Below are 24,831 nucleotides of genomic sequence, written 5' to 3'. Positions count from 1 at the left end.
CTATCCAGATGGCAACCCTAGTTGCACTGCCACTCTATAGGGATTCTGTAACACAATGGGGTTTTTTTGCCTCCCCCATTTTATAACAAAAACAGTTGATGCTTCTCTCACACACACCCTCATGTGAGCAGACTGTGGCTCTGGCTGCCCCTGGTACAAATTTAGGCCAAGTGCTGGCTGTCAGAGGAAGCCTACAATATTGTTAGGAGAGAGGAAAACACTAGGGGGCCAATTCACTAACTTCAAGTGAAGGATTTAGAAGTAAAAAAACTTCAAATTTCGAAGTGTTTTTTGGGCTACTTCGACCATCGAATGGGCTACTACGACCTTCGACTACGACTTTGAATCAAACTATTCAAACTAAAAATCGTTCGACCATTCGACCATTCGATAGGCGAAGTACTGTCTCTTTAAGAAAAACTTCGACCCCCTAGTTCGCCATCTAAAAGCTACCGAACTCAATGTTAGCCTAGGGGAAGGTCCCCATAGGCTTTCCTAAGTTTTTTTGATCAAAGGATATTCCTTCGATCGTTGGATTAAAATCCTTCGAATCGTTCGATTCGAAGGATTTTATCGTTCGATCGAAGGAATAATCCTTCGATCGTTCGATCGCACTATTTGCGCTAAAATCCTTCGACTTCGATATTCGAAGTCGAAGGATTTTAATTCCCAGTCGAATATCGAGGGTTAATTAACCCTCGATATTTGACCCTTTGTGAATCGGCCCCTAGCAGTTGCTGAAATGCTTTAAATGATTAAACAGTATTGTGGGGCCCTTGCCCTGTTTTAATGGGAAAATGTCAGTGTTTTGCTCATCCTCTCTGGATAGCTACAGTATTTTGTGGGCTAATTTCAAATTTTCTCATGTCCCTGCTTATTCTAAAGAAAGTTCTTTTAATTTCAGGGTTGATTTAAAAATACACATGCTCCATTATTTCTTGTTATTTCTCTTGTTGCTCAGCACAGAAAGGAATGTGAATGGTCAATTCCGCATAGCAACAACACTTTAGTGCTGAGTTACTACCAGCTATTCAGTGCCTAGTAATAGAGCAGGAATGCACAAAGAATAAGACTTAATGATGTTTTTGCACATGTAATTAAGCAAACTCAAAATACATATTAAAAGATAATTATCCTTAGCATTATCACAGCTGTTCTACATCGCTTACATTGCTGTTTGAGTTTGCTCATTAACAATTATTAATCTGTTGGGTGTCTTTTTTTGGTAAAAGTTGCTCCGGGTTATGTGGGTAACTCCGCAGACCTCTTCAATTCAATGGAGACCCCCACATACAATGAAGAAGGCCATGTGTGCAATAGATATGGTACATTTTACTCTAGTTGTGTGCCAGTTGTTCTAAGACACACAGTTATGAACACAAATAAGCAGCACAATGGCTGAAAACATACATTTGATATGTTACCTAAACCCTTGCAGGTTCAACTCACAGGTAAATTGTAGGATATACAACTACCCTAAGCCTAAAATGCTTTCATCTGTAGGCTGGTATGGTATAAAGCAGCTTAGGCTGCTTGGCCACACACACCCAACTATCTGTGCTTCTGCAGACATTCACTCTAGACATAAGCCCAAATGCTAATTCACAGGAACTAGTGAAGAGGAACTTTTGCTCACAAGGCCAAATTCTGCCACAAAATTTTACAGCGAAAACACAGCAACGAGAATCCCACTGTCACGGCCGGCACCCGATACCAGAACAAATGCCAAGCACCCTGGTCTCGGCTCGGCTTCACCAGTAGTGTGACCACCTTTGGGCTTCAGGAGGAGCCCTCAGCTTACTTGGGTGCCACCTGGACGAGGGGTGCAAGGCGAGATGTTCTGGCTGGCGAAGGGGCACGGCTGTTAGCAAAGTCTTTTTGGGCCGAAGGTCACGGTACAAAAGGATTAGGCAGATGGATGGTCAGACAGGCTGGGTCGAGGCAGGCGGATATCAGAATCGTCAGGCAGGCAAGGGTCAAACCGGGTTGTCAATCAAGGGGTTAAGCAGGAAGAGTTGTCGTAGGCAGGCGAGGGTCAGGATACAGAGTTCTCAGTAGTCAGGATACAGGCAGGGTCAAACACGGATAATCAAGATACAGAATAACAAGAACAGATGCACTAAGGCTCAGAAGCACCAGGAAACAAATCCTATCACGGGCACCGGCTGGGAAACAGAATGGGCCTTAAATATTCAAATTTCCAAGTTTCCAAGATGGCGCCGGCGCCAGCGCCGGCTCGAGGACCATGCGGCGGGCGTCCCCGCCGCATAGGTAAGTTTCTTACACTCACAGATGCTTGATGTACTGTATGTTGTGCGAAATAAAGTTGCTACAAAAAAAACCCAGATTCCAATGTATTCTGTGCATAAAAATTGCCGCAAAAGAAAGTTACCGTGAAAAAACCTTCATTGCATTGTGCAAATTTTGCCGGGAGAGATTTGCTCAACCTTAACAGGGACTCAATTTCCAATTCTGCAGGTTTATAAAACACTATAAAGAATGTTCATCCTAATAGAAAGATATTGAAAAAGTTATCGATATAAAAATGGAAATTACCCAGACATGGGGCCCATTTACTTAGCTCGGGTGAAGGAATAGAAGAAAAAATACTTTGAATTTCGAATGGCCGAATATTGCTACTTCAACCTTCGACTACGACTTCGAATCGAAAGATTCGAACTAAAAATCGTTCGACTATTCGACCATTCGATAGTCGAAGTACTGTCTTTTTAAAAAATACTTCAACCCCCTAGTTCGCCACCTTAAACCTACCGGGGCCAATGTTAGCCTATGGGGAAGGTCAATTTTCTGATCGAAGGAAAATCCTTTGATCGATTTATTAAAATCCTTCGAATCGCTCGATTTGAAGGATTTTATCGTTCGATCGAACGATTATTCCTTTGATCGTAGGAATAGCGTTATATCCTTCGACTTCGATATTCGAAGTCGAAGGATTTACATTCGGCATTTGAATATCGAGGGTTAATTAACCCTCGATATTCCACCCTATGTAAATCTGCCCTATGATGTTAAAGGGATACTGTCATGGGAAAAAAAAATTTTTTCAAAATGAATCAGTTAATAGTGCTGCTCCAGCAGAATTCTGCACTGAAATCCATTTCTCAAAAGAGCAAACTGATTTTTTTATATTCAATTTTGAAATCTGACATGGGGCTAGACATATTGTCAATTTCTCAGCTACCACTGGTCATGTGACTTGTGCTCTGATAAACTTCAATCACTCTTTACTGCTGTACTGCAAGTTGGAGTGATATCACCCCCTTCCTTTTCCCCCCCCAGCAGCCAAACAAAAGAACAATGGGAAGGTAACCAGATAACAGCTCCCTAACACAAGATAACAGCTGCCTGGTAGATCTAAGAACAACACTCAATAGTAAAAACCCATGTCCCACTGAGACACATTCAGTTACATTGAGAAGGAAAAACAGCAGCCTGCCAGAAAGCATTTCTCTCCTGAAGTGCAGGCACAAGTCACATGACCAGGGGCAGCTGGGAAATTGACAAAATGTCTAGCCCCGTGTCAGATTTCAAAATTGAATATAAAAAAATCTGTTTGCTCTTTTGAGAAATGGATTTCAGTGCAGAATTCTGCTGGAGCAGCACTATTAACTTATTCATTTTGAAAAAAAATTTTTTTCCCATGACAGTATCCCTTTAAGGAAATCACATTATTTTACAGAGTTTCAAAGACAATATGAAAATATTTGTGGGTAAAAAACTGGACAAAAAGTCTGTTTTTTTAATATGGCTGATAAATATTGGCTGATAGACTAGTGTGTTCATGGTGTTATTTGACAACAAACATCTATTCTTAATATGCTGTTACAGTATGTGTTTAATTAATTAGTTAGTGGGTGGCAGAATTTAAGTCATTGTGGGTTTATAAAGTTTTTCCTTGCAAGCTGATGATTCTTTCATTAACTGGCCACATTAAATTGAAGGTTTCCTGTACAGTTTTGCAGGACAAAACTAATGCGTATATTAGCCAAATTTTATGATATTTTTATACACAGGTATAAGCGGATGGCATGCCCTTACATTTAGAAGTCAGGCCAGTTCTGACCGTCCATGCAACCAGTAAGAAAAACTGTTTTTTGAAACCGTATATTCAGTTTTTCCAGCTTAGAGATCTCTGCTAATAATGTAGCCCCTCTCCTCCAAACTGGAATGGAAAAAAGATAAGCATAGCGGCTGTGGGACACAACTCAGAGATGATCACTTATTGTATCATATGATGCAAAGAGACACCTCTGAATAAACCATTCAGTATTCAATTACAGTCATATAAAAAAGTTTGGGAACCCCTCTCAGCCTGCATAATAATTTACTCCACTTTCAACAAAAAAGATAACAGTGGTATGTCTTTCATTCGCAGGAACATCTGAGCCCTGGGGTGTTTGCTGAACAAAGATTTTTTAGTAAAGCAGTATTCAGTTGTATGAAATTTAATCAAATGTGAAAAACTGGCTGTGCAAAATTGTAATTTTGCTAATTTGAAAGCATGAAATTGCTCAATACTGATTACTGGCAACACTAAATTGGTTGGATTAGCTCATTAAGCCCTGAACTTCATAGACAGGTGTGTCTAATCATGAGAAAAGGTATTTAAGGTGGCCAATTGCAAGTTGTGCTTCTGTTTGACTCTCCTCTGAAGAGTGACAGCATGGGATCCTCAAAGCAACTCTTAAAGATCTGAAAACAAAGATTATTTAGTATCATGGTTTAGGGGAAGGCTACAAAAAGCTATTTCAGAGGTTTAAACTGTCAGTTTCAACTGTAAGGAATGTAATCAGGAAATGGAAAACAGGTCTGGCAGGCCAAGAAAAATACAGGAGTAGCATATGCGGCAGATTGTGAGAATGGTTACAGACAACCCAAAGATCACCTCCAAAGACCTGTAAGAACATCTTGCTGCAAATGGTGTATCTGTACATCGTTCTACAATTCAACGCAATTTGCATAAAGAACATCTGTATGGCAGGGTAATGAGAAAGAAGCCCTTTCTGCACTCACACCAAAAAAAAGAGTCGTAGAGTATGCAAAAGCTCACAGTCATTTTGGAAGAAAGTGCTTTGGACTGATGAACAAATTGAGTTATTTGGTCATAACAAAAAGTGCTTTTCATGGCAGAAGAAGGAAAACACCTGCTACTTACTGTCAAATTTGGTGGAGGTTCCATCATGCTGTGGGGTTGTGTGGCTAGTTCAGGGACTGGGGCCTTTGTTAAAGTCGAGGGCCAGATGAATTCAACGAATATCAACAAGTTCTTCAGGATAATGTTCAAGCATCAGTCACAAAGTTGAAGTTACGCAGGGGTTGGATATTCCACCAAAACAATGACCCTAAAGAGAAGTACAATATTCTGGAATGGCCGTCAGTCACCCGACTTGAATATCATTGATGATGAGGGATGATCTGAAGCAGGCTGTCCATGCTCGGCAGCCATCCAATTTTTTCTGTTTTTCTCTTCACTGAACAGCCAGAAAAAGAAACAAAGTTTGTAACTTAATTGGCTTTTGGCAGAGAGCCCAGAACAGCCACAGCTGCAGATAAGATACTTTTGTAACAATTTTGCGATAAGCAAAGTAATTGTAACAAAATAAGATAACAGGTCCCTTGGGAGAAATTATACTCACAGCTTAAAGGGCAATTCACCTTCATTAGCAAAACTGTAATGACTGAAAAAAAACACAGAAATATGTTCAAATTTTCATAACCTGTCAAATTTTGTAAAATGAACATGGTAATTAGGGGGTGTGGTCACAAAAATTGGCGTGGCCAAAAAAATTGCTGCAACTTTTTTGTCCCTCTTTTTATTTCCAAAATGTTGGGAGGTAATGCTTATTGCTTTAGGTTGTATATATGACTGACAGAGAGGCCTTGCACTTGCCCCCAATAGTGTAAAAAAGCTTAACCCTTGTTATTAACACAGTAAACATTATATCTCAACAGACTCCTGTGCTTATATCCTTTCAGTACTTGAATAAAAAGAAGTTACACATTTCCCTGATTTTACATTTGTCCGGATTTTACATAATTTTTTCCTGGTCCCCTGAAAAACACAAAATGGAGGTTCTACTGTAAACCCTAAAAATTAATATGGCTAAAAATGCTATATTTTATATACTGAACTTATTGCACCAGCCTTCAGCTTCTCAATAGCAGCAATGATCCAGGACTTCAAACTTGTCACAGGGGGTCACCATCTTGGAAAGTGTCTGTGACACTCAGATGCTCAGTGGGCTCTGAGCAGCTGTTGAGAAGATAAGCTTAGGGGTTGTCGCAAATTATAAAGCAAAAAATGAAGTTGGCCTGTAATAAAAGATGGTGCTACAGGGCTGATTATTAAATTCTGATGTGAATGGCACTGGTTTCTGAGCTAAGTAATTATCTGTATTAATTACTAATCAGCCTTATATTGTGACATTTCTATCCTATGTGTACTGTATATTGTGAGTGGGTCCCTAAGCTCAGTAAGTGACAGCAGCACAGAGCATGTGCAGTGATTCAGCAGAAAAGAAGATGGAGAGCTACTGGGGCAACTTTGGTGGCACAGATCTTTACTGCTAAAGGGCTGTGGTTGCCTTTGGCCGGTGCAAAAGTCCATGTACAACATTTTTTGTTTACTTCTTTAGTTAAGCTTTACTTCTCTTTTAACATGTTATTGCAATGCAGTGTCATCTTGGAAGCCAAGAGGTTAAATCCATGCAAATATTTTAGGTGCATGGACATAAAACAATGGAAGAAAGAAAAGAGTGGCTCTTTGAAAGAACTGATATCATTTGTTCAAGCCATTTTAAATGAATGAAAGGCCTCTCCAGCTCTTTACACTGAATAGTTGTAAAGAAACAAAAGAAGGATGAACTACAGCATGTGCTAATTGAACATCGTTTGCGTAAGTCCCAATTATTATAGCCTCCACTGTTGCCTAATTAATTGGTCAATAATAACACTGAAAATATTTGTTTAAAAAAAAGCAATATGTTTATAAGCAGGGGTGTCATTGAAAAGCTTTCTGCAATCAAATTCTCCACATTCCTTTTTCTCTACTTTAAATTTACGTTAATTAAAACTGAGGACAGGTATGTGAAAAGTCACCATGTCAGATTCATAGTTTTTGCCCATACTATATATATATATAAGGTAGTCAGAAAGCATCTGAGGCACATTGAGCTGACCGTCACAAGAACATGGAGGTGACATCTGCCAGTAAGGTTATCCTGTTTTACCTAAGCACTTACACCATCTTTTGTATATCCTCTATCTATTCGGCAGATAACACTGGGAATAGTCTGGAAAACCAAGAAAACTATGATGACTTACTAGAGGTAAGAAGACAAATCATTTTTAGATTAAAAAGGTGTAATGCTAAAATGCAACTGAAATCATTACATGATGTTATATACTGTTAATGTGCATGAAATTCTGTGTTGATATTTGTTTGCTTTAATTTGCCCCTCTGCTATATTACTCCTTACAAATATTGTCTCATTGTATTAAAATATATATGAATATACAGTATCAGTTAATGGCCTTCAAGGGTTCCATGTGCAAAGCTTTGCTTAATTTTTGTATCACACGCACTTTGCCACCCAAATTCAAAGTTATCAAACCTGCTACAATGTGTCCTTGGTTTTAGGCCTCCATCGAGAATTTCAACATAAGGCCCAAAGTCTAAATGGAGATGAAGTGGGAAGGGACAAATGTTTGGCTTAATCTTATACAAACATCAACTTCCAGTCCTTGGAGAACTGTATGCAGAGGTATACTGGCATATGAGCCCAGGTTATACCACTTCTAACATTGCCGACACTTCAATATTCTTTTAAAATATCTTTTAAACCATAGTTCTTTTTATTGATTATCTTTTTATTGATTTAAATATACAGGTACAGTATATAGGATCCTTTATCCAGAAAACTCATTATCCAGAAAGCTCTGAATTACGGAAAGGCTATCTCCCATAAACTCCATTTTATCCAAATTAATCCAAAATGTTTAAAAATTATTTCCTTTTTCTCTGTAATAATAAAACACTACCTTGTACTTGATCACAACTAAGATATAATTAACACAAACAATGTTACACCATGCATCCAATACGAGGAATCTATAAGTTTTTCTATAAGCTCTATCTGTTCAGTTCATCACACATTTCCCGTGTTTTCAGTTAGCTCACCGTTCTAATGTAGTGGTTCGGGTGCAATATGCCCCGAACCCTGCTCTTATTGGTGCCCCAAACAAAAGGGGAGAAAAAGACCTTATGTCCACAATATTTCTTGCATGTAAAGTTATACAGATAGGCTTACCCTTTCGGTAATGTGACCCGGGTGCTGCCGCCCCGAGTCCATCGCTAAGGAAACAATCCGCCGTGTAGAATCCCAAAGTATGGGAGCGCACTTCCAGGGTCACAGATTGGTCGCTTCAACTTTTCAGTAAAAAATTACTTTTATTTAAACATTGGTTAAAAAAGAATTACATCAGTTTATGGTCTGACGCGTTTCGTATAGACATACTTCATCGGAGACCTAAACAAACTTCCATCACTTCAACTATTTATACCCACACACGTGACCTTCCCCCCACAATGCAACACTTCAGCTAATTCACTGATTAGTATCACCTATACAAAAAGTACTTTGAATATTTAACAGATTAAACATATTAAACATGTTAAAAACATTGCTTCGCCCACTCTTGAGCTCAACTCTATTACTGATGTTTCATTCCTCATGATTCTCTGTCTTTCACTATGAAATGTTACAATTTTCATTTAATGTTTCCAAAAAACGTTCAAAATCTGCAATAAATCTGTATCTAAAAATTTTTTATACTAGTTCATTTTCTGTTGCAATAACTATACTCATTCTTTGTTTCAAATTTATGCGATCAACATTGTTACAAAATAAATGATTATGGGAAAAATTCATTCTACTTTCCTATATTAGCAACACTGCTGTTAAAAGATACAATTTCCACATTTTTTTATATTTTCAATCACGGTAGGTACAAAATCTGTTTATGTTTGCCAAATTCTATTTACCAATTTAGTTACGTGTTTCATTAGTTTGTTCTAATTTCTGCGACCTAAAAGTAGTTTCCCAAACTTTCCTATATATAACAGCTAACATCGAAAACTGAGTTTAATCCCTGCGGCTGTCTGGTATTCAATTTGTGTATCCATTTCACTTCTGCTCGCAGCAATCTAGCCCGCAGGTCACCACCTCTCACATCCAAGGTTACACGTTCTATTCCCTGTACTTTCAGCATTGCCACATTGCTATTACTACATATTTTAAAGTGTCTTGATACTACTGTGGCTTCACTGCCTGATCTTATAGTATTAATGTGTTCCCTTATTCTCTCTTTCATTGGTCTCACAGTACATCCTACATATTGTTTGTAACAGACTTTACACGTTAGTAGATATACTACTGACTTAGTATTACAATTTATAAACTCATTAATTTTATATTTTTCTTGTGTTAAGCTGCATTCAAAGTTATCCGCTACATGAACCACTGAGCATGTCACACATCTAGTTGCATTACATTTAAACATGCCTACACTATGTAATCATGTTCTAGATTTAGAATCACGTGAATATAGACTAGGTGCCAAAATGGAACCAATTGTAGGAGCCCTCCTTGCTACAACTCTATACCCTGTACGTAAGATTTCCTTGAATTCCTTATCAGCATGTAATATTGGTAAGTATTTACCCACTATACCTTTAATTCTATTGAACTGTCTACTGTACTTCGTACTCAGTCACTGGTTGAGTATACTGGGGCCTCCTTCCCGATTGTCTTATTCTCTTGTCCTTTAATAAACCACTCCTATTGACCAACAAGGCTGACTTAAATGCTTCTTTTCTCGGAGGATCGAGCAGAGAAGGGGGATACCGCAGATCGAAACGGACTTTTACCCAGAGACAGTTCTACAGACCGTGAGGAGGTCTGAGGTAAATGACTTGTGTATTAATCTTTCTGGGCATGTATTGACTGAAGCTGAACAGGGGATTATTAACAAGGGGCTAGGGTTTATCCCAACCTCTATACCTGATTTTTTTACGTGGAAGGTGGACTTGTTTAAATTCATACGTCGTATCAAATTGAAAATGTGTTTCTCAGAGACTAAGGGACCAGGGACTGAGACGTCTCTATCTGCCAGTCTGAGGCCTAAGAGTGATTATACTCCTGATATACAAAATGAGGCATTAATAACGTTTGAGCATGTATTGTTAAATGAGGCAGAAAAATTGTGGGATGGTTTGGATCTGAATAAAATGAGGCAAAATATCACAAAACAGGACAGAATAGCCATTAATTCCCTCCGTGATAATAAGAACATCATTATTAAGAAAGCGGATAAAGGGGGTGCCACGGTTATTTTAGATAAGGATGCGTATGTAGCAGAAGCCCAATCCCAATTACAGGATGAGACCCACTATAGATCAGTACAAAATGACCCAACTTGGGACATAAAACGAAAAATTGATTTATGTGTGAATTCTGCGTTTGACACTGGTATAATTACTAAAAAGAATGTTGAATTTCTCACTGTTACACACCCAAAAATCCCGGTATTATACCTTTTACCTAAGGTTCACAAAAATTTGGAACACCCACCTGGTAGACCAATAGTGTCTGGGGTGGGCTCAGTGTTACAGCCCCTCTCCCAATTTGTTGATGTATACCTACAACAAATTGTTAAAAAGATCCCGCAGTGTCTGCGTGACACAACGGACTTTTTATGTAGACTAGATGACATTGGCCAAGTGTCCCCAGACTGGTTGCTTTGTAGCATTGACGTCCAGTCCTTATATACATCTATTCCCCATGAGGAGGGGATACATTATGTAGAGGAGGCATTACTTCAGACTAAGACCACACATCCCATGATATTCTTTTTATTGGAACTTTTGACCATTGTCCTAAAATGTAACTATTTCAGATTTGGCAGGGATTTCTACATACAAGTACAAGGGACCGCCATGGGTAGTAATCTAGCGCCCAGCTATGCCAACATCTTCATGGCGGCCCTGGAACAAAAATTGATACTGCACAATCCACTATTTACAGATTGCATACATTGCTATTTTCGATATGTGGATGACATCTTCATCATATGGAAAAAGGGTGATGTTGAACTACAACAGTTCATTGAATTTATCAATACACACCATGGCTCCATAAAATTTACAGCCGAGTACAACAAATCCAGTATCCACTACTTAGATGTGGAGGTTTTCAATATAGATGGAAAAATATCCACAGACTTGTATTCTAAACCTGCTGAACGAAACAACATTTTACGCCCTGACAGCTACCATATGCCGAATACTATTAAAGGCATTCCGAAGGGCCAGTTCCTGAGGGTGAGACGTATATCCTCTAGTGATGAACGTTACCTGAGTAGTGCGAATAAACTGATTAATAAATTTGTGGAAAAGGGCTATGACTATAACTCATTATGTACAATAAGAGATGAGGTTCTGAAACAAGATAGAACAAGTCTTCTAAGGAAGACAAAGGACTCATTGGTTGTTGACCAAAGAATTCCGTTTGTGAGCCAATTTGGACCACTCAGTAAAAAACTCGAAAAATTGACTTTGCAACATTGGTCCATTTTACAAAGGGATCCTGTGGTTGGCAAACACTGTAAAGCAGTCCCATTATTTTCCTATAAGAAAGGGAGAAATTTGGCGGACAAGTTGGTAAAGACTGATATCCATGGGACAGAGAATAAAACAAGATTTTTAAGCACTCCTAAGTTTGGCACATTCCCCTGCCTGGGCTGTGGGTGCTGTAGTTCCATAATCAAGGGTGACAGTATAACGCACCCTTTGAAGGGTTATAAGATCCCGATAAAAGCTTATTATACTTGTAATACGGATTCTGTGATTTATGCCCTTAAGTGCCCTTGTGGGAAAATGTACATTGGGCAGACATCGAGACAAATAAAAATTAGGATCAGGGAACATAAGTATTCTATTTCCAATTATGATCCAGAGAACAAAAAAACTCATACACCAGTCGGAAAACATTTTTATTTGCATAAACACAATTCAGCAACATTAAGGTGGCTGGTTTTAGAGAAAGTTCAGTTACCCCAAAGAGGGGGAGATAGAATACGTTTATTGTTACAAACTGAGGCAAGATGGATAGACAGAATGAATACAGTTGAACCAAGGGGAATGAACGAAGCTATGAGCTATAAATGCTTTCTATAATGGTTATGTATAATTGAATTTCCATTTTTCTTACAGATACACTTTGGAATAATATACATTGTAATACTGAAAATGGCTTGACACTGGTAGGACAATACCTTGTTACTGTTTCAAACTTCTGCATATATTGTGTCAATATGTATTACCATCGCTACAAAACATTTGCAACTTTTGTTGGTGCTAATTACTAGTAGGCCACAAGATGGCAGTACTATTGTTTCGAATATGTCTATAGTAACCTGGCCACTCTGTGGAGCCGGTATACAGTTGTTGGTGAGGTGAGGGGTTAAATAGCTTGCTGTGTTAATTGATTTTATGCACCTGATGAAGGCCTGAAGCCGAAACATGTTGTGCAGTAAATGCCTGCAAAATAAAGAAATGATCTTTTAAACTAAAGAAATAAGTGCTCTCCGGCTACCTCTTTTTGTATTGGCTAAGTTATAACCCTTAGCCAAGAACTTATCCCGCAATTTGCATGATTCCTTCAAAAACTTGTCATCAGAACTGCAATTTCTCCGCAATCTGAGAAATTGCCCCCTCGGTATCCCCTTGTTAAAGTGACTTGGATGACACGAGTCTGCTCGCAATAGAGAGTTCCCTGCACTTGGTATTGTGTGTACTGTTGTAGCTATTCCGTCTTTCTCAACATAGATGTGTAAATCCAAATACACTATATTACTTCTATTGAAGCAACCCGTGAACGCAAGGTTAAGCTCAACGTTCCCCAGATCTTCTAAGAACATGTTAAAGTCTCCTTCACTTCCATTCCACACAAACAGCAGATCATCGATAAAACGACGATACAAAACTACATACTCCAAAAGTGGGGCATCAGCTCCATATATGTGGGTCTCCTCCCACCAGCCTAAATATAAATTCGCATACGTGGGCGCAAAATGCGCCCCCATGGCCGTTCCCCGCTTTTGGAGATAAAATACCCCATTAAAGGAGAAGTAGTTGTGATTTAGCAAAAACCAAATTGCTTCTAAAACAAAATCCTTTACCTGTTCCGAATATTGGCTATAATTGTCCAGATGGTATTTCACTGCTATCATGCCTTTGCCATGCGGTATGCTGGAATATAGGGATACTACATCTGCTGTCCCCCAACCGTAAGTTGTTTTCCATTCCAAACCCTCCAGCACCCGTAAAACATCTCGTGTGTCCTTAATATATGAGCCTAACCTTTTAACCAACGGTTGTAGCATAACATCAATCAATTCTGATAGACCTTCATTCAATTAACCTATTCCTGAGACGATCGGCCTACCCTTGGGTGGCCTCTCTCCTTTATGTACTTTAGGCAAATGATAGAATATGGGGGTTCGTGGGTGCTCTGGTACAATTGCCCCCCACATGCTATCAATAATAATGCCTGTTTGTTTACCAAATCGTGCTATGCTTTCCAGATCTTTTTTATATTTTTTCAATGGATCTCCCTGTAAAACTTTATAAGTTGCTGGATCCCCCAGCTGTCTCAAAGCTTCCTGTTCATAATCTCTTGCATTCTGTACAACAAGAAGACCTCCCTTATCTGCTTGCTTAAACACTAGGGATTTATTTAGTTTTAATTCATTTAATGCCTTTCTCTGGCCCGATGACAAATTTCCAACATATGATCGCTTCTGTTCCTGCCAAAGTTTAGTTAAATCCTGTTCCACAAGTTCTTGAAAAATATCTGTCAGTGTACCCCGACTGTTAACCGGGTAAAAATCTGATTGGCTTTTAACTCTCCTTATTGACTCTATGTCCAAATTAACCATTTTCTCTCCCTCCCCACTTTCCATTTCCAATGATTCTAAGACAAAAGCTGCCCGTTGTTCCGTGAATAAACTCGATTCATTAAAGTTTAACTGTGTTTCCAAATCTATTGCATCTGCTGCATTCTGCTCACCCTGCTGTGAAATACAAATATCTTCACCCATGTAACCCTGTGTTTTTTCAGTGTTTAAAAAGTGTTTTCGGAGTACTAATTTACGCACAAATTTATTTATATCTATAATGGTGTTGAGTAGTTCAAAGTTCGTGGTGGGACTGAAGGTAAACCCTTCTCTAATAGAGTCCATTGTTTTTTAGTAAAGTTCACATCAGATAAGTTCAAAACATTCTCTGACCCTTGCCGGTTCCTCGTTCCCTCAATGTATACTTGCGATTTCCCACATCTTTCTTTACTCCCACCTCTCCTTGTTGATTTATATCCTGACGGCCGGGTTGTAACTGTCGCGTCTCTTCGCTCGTTCTGATGTTCTCTGGTGTGCTCTGTCTCACCCGAGAAAAAACCTCCATTGCTCTTTCATTCCAGAATTTGGCAAACATAAACAGATTTTGTACCTACCGTGATTGAAAATATAAAAAAATGTGGAAATTGTATCTTTTAACAGCAGTGTTGCTAATATAGGAAAGTAGAATGAATTTTTCCCATAATCATTTATTTTGTAACAATGTTGATCGCATAAATTTGAAACAAAGAATGAGTATAGTTATTGCAACAGAAAATGAACTAGTATAAAAAAATTTTAGATACAGATTTATTGCAGATTTTGAACGTTTTTTGGAAACATTAAATGAAAATTGTAACATTTCATAGTGAAAGACAGAGAATCATATGAGGAATGAAACATCAGTAATAGAGTTGAGCTCAAGAGTGGGCGAAGCAATGTTTTTAACATGTTTAATATGTTTAATCTGTTAAATATTCAAAGTACTTTTTGTATAGGTGATACTAATCAGTGAATTAGCTGAAGTGTTGCATTGTGGGGGGAAGGTCACGTGTGTGGGTATAAATAGTTGAAGTGATGGAAGTTTGTTTAGGTCTCCGATGAAGTATGTCTATACGAAACGCGTCAGACCATAAACTGATGTAATTCTTTTTTAACCAATGTTTAAATAAAAGTAATTTTTTACTGAAAAGTTGAAGCGACCAATCTGTGACCCTGGAAGTGCGCTCCCATACTTTAAGATATAATTAATCCTTATTGGAAGCAAAACCAGCCTATTGGGTTTATTTAATGTTTACATGATCTTCTCATAAATGTAAGGTATGAAGATCCAAATTACTGAAAGATAAGTTATCTGGAAAGCCACAGGTCCCGAGCATACTGGATAACAGGTCCCATACCTATACCAGCTCTTCCTGTACCTGGGGTTAAAGGCAGAGATAATGAAGTCAGAGGTTGAAATTTATCAACATTCAGGTTTTTTTAAATGTAGACAGCGTAAGAATAGTTTTTTTTCACCTAACTGCAAACATCGTTCCTATTTATGAAAAGACAAATTGCAGGAGAATATTTTTATCCTCAACTTTTACATGATTAAAATGCATATTTTAAGCTCTTTAATAAATCTTTTTTTATTTTCCCTTAAGTTTTATTTGTCTAAAACGGTTCTGCAGCTCTATAATGAGGAAAATGAATTATAACCTATGGGCCAGCACTGTTGCAACTTCACATAGAATGCCATATAGAGTGATATCTGAGAAATTAAGGGGTAAATTTATCAAAGAGTGAAGTTCCGCCACTAGAGTGAAATTACCCAGCTCTCAATTCATTTCTATGGGATTTTGAAAGGCGTATTTATCAATGGGTGAAAGTGAAAGTTCACCCTTTGATAAATACGCCAATAAAAATCCCATAGAAATCAATGGAGAGTGGCGGAATTTCACTCTAGTGGCGGAACTTCACTATTAACTTCACTCTTTGATAAATATACCCCATAGGATGTCCATGTAACAGTTAAAACATGGTAATAACGGCATTGGTTTAAGGTCTGGAATACAAACTGAAATAAAATGTATATTATATAATCTTCTTTGCTGAAGATTACTGTCATTGTAAATTTTATTTTACAGTCCACAAATGATATCCAAAATCCAAGAACAATTAACTCTGAGGAACTCCAATATTGGAAGTCAAATATCCAAAATGAAATAGGTTCCCTCCTGGCATACAAATCTAACAATCTACCACTACAGAGTGAGAGGCTGGTTTTAGAAGAGAGGGATAATAAACCTGCCGCTAATCTACCTTTGCGATTTGGAAGAGGTTCTGAAGACGGGATAGCAAGAAGCATCCCAAACCTACCACAACGATTTGGAAGATATGTTCCTGCCAGAGCTAATATTCAGTCTTTAGCCAATTTGCCTCAGAGGTTTGGCAGATCAAGTCACGGTGAGCGTTACACACAGTCTCTTGCCACACTACCACAGAGATTTGGAAGAGAAACACCCCTACAAAGATTACAATATGGAACGAAGCCTTACCTACAAGACCTACAAAACCCTGATGATGACAGGTACATTAACTGATGCTCATTCATTCCATCCAATGAAACCAATACAACATTCACATTTAGGAGTCGTAAATTGGTACTTATATTTTTACAAGGAGAAAATAATATTTTATGCTAATTAATATTATATAAATTGCATCTAATTATATATAATCTATGCACATATTTGAGATCACCAAACTTTCTATTGTAAACATTAGATGATACTGGCCTTTTCTGTGCTGCCTATTTTAGGGCAATGTAATAAGGTGACGGATTAATCAAAAATGATACATTGATTGATTTTTTTATTGATCCGCAACAATTCTTATTGATCCCAAACAATGAATCCAAGTGGCACTAGAACAATTCGGACCAGTCTGTTCAATTTGTGATAGTTATTCATAAAAATTTGAATTCAATGCATATTGACCCATGTCTAAGGGGCACATTTACAAAGCTCGAGTGAAGGATTCGAATTAAAAAAACTTCGAATTTCGAAGTGTTTTTTTGGCTACTTCGACCATCGAATGGGCTACTTCGACCTTCGACTTCGACTACGAATCGAACGATTCGAACTAAAAATCGTTCGACTATTCGACCATTCGATAATCGAAGTACTGTCTCTTTAAGAAAAACTTCGACCCCCTAGTTCGGCAGCTAAAAGCTACCGAACTCAATGTTAGCCTATGGGGAAGGATTTAATCGTTCGATTGAACGAATAATCCTTCGATCGTTCGATCACAGGATTTGCGCTAAATCGTTCGATATTCGAAGTCGAACGATTTTAGTTCCTGGTCGAATATCGAGGGTTAATTAACCCTCGATATTCGACCCTTAGTAAATCTGCCCCATAATTTATCAAATTAATAGGGTAAAAAGCTTAAAAAAGAAACTGATCATTACCCACTTCTTACCTTACCCTCATTACCCTACTTCTTATATAGGCTGTTCTGGGGAAATTAATCCTGAAGATGCAGACAGCCATAAAATGAACCAATATTTTTCGATTTAATCAAACTAACCAAATCAATATTTATCGATTTAATCAAACTAGCCAGTGCCAAGTTAGATCTAAACCATTAAAGTTTAAATGTCTAGAAAACCCTGGTTGATCTTTGATAAAAATGAATGTTCAAATCCAATTCACCTCCCCATAACTACTATAATGTCCAGTGGCTGAAAACCAACGATAGGGGTGCTGCTGATCTGGAAAATGTGCAAGTGATTCCACAATGTCATGTAAACAAATCAGATTTAACAAATATAAATGATGCAGACCTTCTGCAGAATAACGATCCCTTATATTACTGCTATGAGCTACAAAACTGGCCAAATATTTAGTATTGGTATTCCTAATGTTTCCTATGAGTCATCAGGGTTTTGAACCCAGTTTTTCTTGGCAATAGAGAAAGAGAACTTATTAAAATGTTTGTCCAAATCTATTGTCCACTGGCACATTCTCTCTTCACCCTTGACCATTTACCATCACCAATGTTGCAAAATAAAGTCTAACACATATGTACTATATGTAGAAGGGAAATTTGCTAGCACAGATTGCACTTGTTATTGTCTGCATCAGGAATGGGCTAATGATCGCCCTCCACATATTGTTGCTTAACAATTCAACAACATTTGGTTAGCCACCAGTTAGCCTGATCTACATTCAGGAGTTTATTTATCAAAATCCGAATTGAAGTCAGGCCAAACTAGAATCCACTATTTGACCTTATTTATTATTCAAAAAGCACATTGGGGGACAACATGATAAAACCGTCCAATTTTTTCTGAGTTTTTTCCCGAGTCCCTCGATTTTTTCTGCCTTTTTTCTGAAAAGTCTGAATTTTTCAGATTTTTGCCCGAAACGCCTGAAATAATTTCAGAAATTTCCAAATAGTGTAGGGACCTCTCCCATTGACTTATATACAACCTCGTCGGGTCTGAGATGGCGGAATTTTTTGGATTCAGACTTTTTGCATTCTTGTGGTATAATAAATCTCGAAAAATTCATGATTTTTCTCCCACTAAAAAATTGGATTTTATTATTCATTTTTTTTTCCGAGTTTTTGTAATACTTAAATGTTTTTGAATAGATAAAAGGGGCATCATTATAATTTGTATTCTTTCCATTTTTGCTTTGAGTACAGATTACAGAGTTTGAGCTACAGTTATGAGCCTAACCAAAAACCTGTATGAGCTGAAGATACCTTAGCCGGAAGATTTGCCATTACTAGAGAGAGAGAAAGAATCAAACTGAACAGAAAGCAACATTAAACATTCTCATCCTACTGTGGATCGACTTATACATTCACATACAAAGCCATCTCTGTAACGTTCTCTGATCTCAGCATCTTTACATGTGTATCTATTTTGTGTGCCGCAATATCATAGCATTATTTACATTAAAAGACAAAATGTGCATTTGCACTTGAGATGTAAATAAAATAAACTATTGAAACAAACCCATAGCCATATTTTTTTTTAATAAATGTAAGCCTGTATGGATGAACTGCTGAATTTTGGGCAAATAGAATATGTATCTGTAAATAAACAACGCCAAGATGGCTACATGTTAGTTTATGGCCGGATATTTTTTACCTTAATAATATTATTACATTTGGAGCAATTTACAGCTTTTATGTTCTAAAAAACTCAGTTGGAGGGGTTTGAATGTACACACTGTATATCCCTCCATGAAGCCTACAGATCACTTTCTTAGACATCTTACTTATGATTCTGTGGCTAATACTCCCAGTATAGTTTGCAGACAAATGTGTATGAAGGTGTCCCTTCTGTCAAGATGTACAGATATGTTTGAAGTGGTTTTGGCAGCTTGCCCCACCACCCTTTTCACTTGACCTGCCTGTCCATATGACTGATAATCTAGGGGGCCGATTCACTAAGGGTCGAATATCGAGGGTTAATTAACCCTCGATATTCGACTAGGAATTAAAATCCTTCGACTTCGAATATAGAAGTCGAAAGATTTAGCGCAGATAGTTCGATCGAATGATCGAAGGATAATTCCTTCGATCGAACGATTAAATCCTTCGAAACGAACGATTCAAAGGATTTAAATCCAACGATCGAAGGAATATCCTTCGATCAAAAAAAGTTAGCCAAGCCTATGGGGACCTTCCCCATAGGCTAACATTGACTTCGGTAGCTTTTAGATGGCGAACTAGGGGGTTTAAAGAGACAGTACTTCGACTATCGAATAGTCGAACGATTTTTAGTTTGAATCCTTCGATTCGAAGTCGTAGTCATAGTCGAAGGTCAAAGTAGCCCATTCGATGGTCGAAGTAGCCCAAAAAATACTTCGAAATTCGAAGTTTTTTTACTTCGAATCCTTCACTCGAATTTAGTGAATCGGCCCCCAAGTGTTCACAAACAGGGGTAGATCTTTCCTATGTAGCTTCAAGCGACTTACTGTACCTTGGCTTCTGCTTTTATAGACATGAGCATTTTAGAAAATGCTTACCCAAAGCAGTCCGGGCACCCTTGCCAGGGGTTTGCCTAGACATTCATGAAAAGATACTGCTGCAGCACCTCTTTGTTGCAAAAAGTGGAAACTTGATTTTATTAGGTCAGACAAAAGCAATAATCTTATTGGTTGCTTGGGTGACTGCACCCATTAATGGAATTCTTTTAGTTCATTTATTTCTTGATACTAAATTTACAAAACAATTCAAATTATATTTGTTAGGCAGTTTATCTTTACAGATCTAAAGAGGTATGAAATTACATAAGTTGGACATGAATTTATAACTTGGGTCCTACCAAACATAACTGTTGATGACATAGATTGAGATAAACAGTTTCATGGTCATAGATTTTAAATTCTAAATTTGCCTCAGGAATGGATGCCATTTGTGATAAGCCCTTAAGGTAAATGAAGGAAATGTCATCTTTCCTAACGGAAAATAATGACAACATATTTAAACCAATTGAGAAGGGAAATTATTACCAAGGAGGATAAAAGAAGGAAAAAAGTCAAACTCAAGCAAGTTACTTGACTTTGGATGGAGTTTAAATGATTACTAACCATAGATTCATTTATGTTCGAATGTTGTCATTGAAAGTTATTAAATGAATGTAAATATCGTTTTGTATGTAAGTGTAGTGACAACGTGTATTGATGTAATGTTATCCTTAATTCAATATGAGTCTATGTTATGGATTATTCAGGCAGACATAGAACCAAGACAGAGAAGTAACATTTTGCCAAGGTCTTAAAAAGTAAATTAAGAGAGTTTCATCTTTTAATGAATAGAGAATAGAATCAAAATTAAAACAATGGAACGAAAAGAAGCTAGCACTTGTTATTTGTCTTTGGTTAGCAATACAATAGTAAATTATTATATAAGCCAATAAAACAATTTGTGTTTGAAATCATCCTGATGAGAGCAATTAAATAAATTTAATGATGGACATACATTACCTCTCACCTAGGGGGTTATTTATTAAGGTTCAAGTGTTTTCCATGAAAATCGAGGTTTCGATCGACTACTAAAACAGAGTCTCGCCATTAATCCATCCGTTATACAATATAATCTTTTGAATCAGAAAGTGTTTGTGTTATGATTTTTATTAAATGATTTATGTCATCAAGAGGAACATTGAGAAGAACTGCTTTACACCAAACTGGTCCATATTTATAATTAATTTAAAGCCTCATAGTCAATCATTTTTATTTGTTGCTGGGGTCAGCGACCCTGATAACCAGATGGTATTTTCAGCTTCAGGACAGAAAGAGGTAGCAAATGAACACTTAGGGGCAGATTTATCAAGGGTCGAATTTCAAAGTTAAAAAACTTCAAAATTCGAACATCGAATTGGCCAAATTCGATAGTCGAACTTTTCTTTTTGAATTTTTTTGGTTGAAGTAAAATCATTCGATCGATCATAGCAATAGTTCGAACCTATCAATTCGAACAATTTAATCTATCGATCGAACGGTTTTCAAAAAAAAACGTATACTTTTTAAAACTTAGCCAAATTTTGAACCTAGCAATTCGCCAGGTTTAAAGTGGCGAAGTGTCAAAGTTTTTTTAAAGAGACAGTATTTCGATTTTCGAATGGTCGAATACTTTGAGTATTTTTAATTAGAATCAAAGTGGAAGTCGAATTTGGCCTACTCGATGGTCGAAGTACCCAAAAAATACTTTGAAATTCGATGTTTTTTAATTTGAAAATTCACTTCGACCTTTGATAAATCTGCCCCTTATAATTCAACAACTATAAAAAGTGAAGTCCAACTGAATAGATCCATTAAGTTGAAATACAGTTTGTGTAATGCTTAATGTTTTTTGAGAGCGGACTGGGGTGGGGGGCAGTGCATCAAAGTGTTAAGGCCATTGGGCAACAAAGCACCCTTTTGGCCATCACCTTAAAAGAGCTGTTAAACTTTGGCTAAATTTTTAGTATGATGTAGAGAGTGATATTCTGAGACAATTTGCAATTGGTTTAATTTTTTATTATTTGGAGTTATTTTGTTTTTTATTCAGCAGCTCTCCAGTTTGCAATATCAACAGTCTGGTTGCTAGGGTCTAAATTACCCTAGCAACCACGCATTGATTTGAGTAAGAGACTGTAATATGAATAGGAAAGGGCCTGAATAGAAAGATAAGTAATAAAAAGTAGCACTGAAAATACACTTGTAGCCTTACAGAGCATTTGTCTAGATGGGGGTCAGGGACCTCCATTTGAAAGCTGAAAAGAGTCAGAAGAGGATGGCAAATAATTAAAAATCTATACAAGATAGATAATGAAGTTGGATAGAATTGACAACTCTACCCCTATGAAAGCCTATGTAACTCCCCTTGCCGGAAGTGCTGTATTCATGGGGGAACCACATGTCTTTGCACTCTATTCTGTGCAAAAATCTGAGCAGGAAGTGCAAAGTGCAGGCAGCGTGCAAAATTGCATGAACCAGGTGCAGGTTTTTTGCACTTTTGCAACCCACCTAGATGAAGCCCCATAACTCTTTGCACCTTTTGTTAAGCTACCATTATCCATATTTTAATTCCTGTTGCAAAGCCTATGTATTCTAATGAAATAGGTGTGATAAAGTGGCTTGGCTGGTTGCAACAGCTAATATATAATATTAAGGTGTTTCAACTAAATCTGTATATAAAAAGGATGAAAAGTCATTGCATGGAAAAAAAATCAGTGAGATTCATCTAATTACTGGAGGTGGGGTAATATAAGCCAAGGAAGGAAACTGGATGCATGTAATCCATTTTGGACTGGCCCTTTATTTCCAGATGAAAGTCATCAAATTGTAATTGAAATGATATGTATTTATACAAAACCTTTCAGTGGCTGGCACCAAGATGTTTTTCCTGTACTTGTTCTTTTCTTTTAAAAACTTTTACGGCAACCTGGAAAATTCCATATATAAAACATCAAAATGGTTCTAAGATCTCCCTGACTGTATTGCAAAGAATAAAAAGAAATAGAAAGTATGAAATGAAGACAAAGCTCCACCTAGTGCTGGGTCTGGAAACTGTAAATTTGATGCTTTTAGTTTTCACTATCATGGGAATAGTTTGTCGTGAAAATTTCAGGAGAACTTAGAGTAGTGATGGGTATCTTTTTAACAACGCTGAGGTAAGTGCAGGGCCGGATTTACATAGCGGACACCCCTAGGCCCACTGCCATTTGTCGCCCCTGTCCCCTCCCCTTTATTCGTGCAAATTTTCATGGAGATTGTATCTCCTGTGCATCCCCAGTGTTTTTGAACCAATGTGGTTGTGGTTGGGCAGCATGCCGCCCCCCTAAAATCCTGCCGCCCTAGGCCCGGGCCTAGGTGGCCTTCCCACAAATCCGGGCCTGGGTAATTGGACCCAGCAACTACAAATATCACTCCTAGGGTAAAGGTACGTGGAACATTTTTCCTGCCACTGCCATGTGATGGGCAAAACACCACTGTCCACCTGTTTTTGAACCAATGTGGTTGTGGTTAGGCAGCATTACGCCCGCTGCTGCCTTGTTGGCCTTTCAGCCTGGCCCTGACCTCCTTTCACTGCTCGTGTGAGTCAAACAGGGCATATTACATTTAGTAATATTAGGAGGCATTTTGACTGCTACTATTCTCTGTCAGAGGTAGGGTTGACACTATAGGCTGTTCAGTTTAAAATTGCCTGCTTAGGATTTAGAGTTTTGAAACTGGGACAAAACTTTGCAGATAAGAGCCCCAAAAGCACTGATATTTGCCCATTGTTTCATGGCTCCCCCTAACATCATCAGAGCCTCTTAGGGTTGCCACCTGTCTGGTTTTGAACTGCAGTCCACAAACACAACCTACCATAGACTTCCATATTTGTTAGCCCTGCATTTTTTAGGACATATCCTGGGCATGGAGTGAGTGTGACCAACATAATGACCCAGATTCAGTTCCATGAAGGTTGAAGTCTGTGGAATGTTTCAGTTCAAATTGGGATGTTAAGTCTGCTGCAAGGTATTATGGCTTGCAATAAGAGAGTAAGCGACTATTAATGAAGGAATATTGGCATACAACAGGCCAGCCCTCCTGCACGCAGCAGTAACTACCTGCACCATGAATTAAGGGGTGAACCTGGTAAGGACAGGCCCCTGGTGACACCTGAATTCCTCAGGTTATAGAAGTACAGTTTGCAAATATATACTTAGGGAACCCAGCACAGAGCCCACTTGGATTTCCCCCAGCATTCCAGTGGGCCCGTCCATCCCTGCTTATTATTAAGCTGTCCATAGATGTAAAGATTTTTAAAAGATCTTTTCGTTATTGTGAGACCACGATTATCTCGAAACAATCGTTTAAATGTACGATTTGTCAATCAACTATAAAAGACTATTTCAAGTGATATTGCCAGGAAAACTGAGGGTAGCTGCCAGCTGGGCCCTGCAAACATAGATAGATTGCACTGGGACCAATAGAAAAATTTTAACCTGGCCGATTGTTGAATCGATTGTTAACCAACAAAATATTTTTACATCTATGGGACCTTTTTACTGATGCCATGGAAAACTATGACCGTGTGATGCAGACTATGCACCATTCTTGTTCCTTTAAGCAGAAATAATACAGTCATGACACAGCAGATAGCAATAGTTTTTGTGGCCTCTGTAACTTTCAGACAAATGGGTCTGTTTTTAGGACTGTAATAATGCAGTTTTTAAGATTGCATCTCCACCCCACAGCAGGTTTCCTTCAGCAGATGGAAAATACCACAAGAAAATTCTTCCTATTTACTCCAGCTACACTTCCATAATGAATGATGAAATCTAGCACATTATGTCAAAGTATAAATTTACAATGCATCTAG

The 24,831-nt window shown here is 37.9% G+C and overlaps 1 protein-coding gene across 1 annotated transcript; it reads left to right on the top strand.

Annotated features, from left to right (window-relative positions):
• Positions 1-7,194: 7,194 nt before the first annotated feature.
• LOC108718490 (growth hormone-releasing peptides) lies at positions 7,195-19,027 on the top strand. Its single transcript, XM_018266824.2, has 3 exons — positions 7,195-7,349; positions 16,104-16,546; positions 18,670-19,027. Exons 1-3 carry the CDS (start codon positions 7,212-7,214, stop codon positions 18,716-18,718), a joined length of 630 nt encoding a protein of 209 aa, XP_018122313.1. The 5' UTR covers positions 7,195-7,211; the 3' UTR covers positions 18,719-19,027.
• The last annotated feature ends 5,804 nt before the right edge of the window (positions 19,028-24,831 follow it).

This window comes from Xenopus laevis, chromosome 6L, assembly GCF_017654675.1.
Source record: "Xenopus laevis strain J_2021 chromosome 6L, Xenopus_laevis_v10.1, whole genome shotgun sequence".
In the NCBI taxonomy this organism is placed as follows: domain Eukaryota; kingdom Metazoa; phylum Chordata; class Amphibia; order Anura; family Pipidae; genus Xenopus; species Xenopus laevis.
This window is presented reverse-complemented; position numbering and strand designations above follow the sequence as displayed.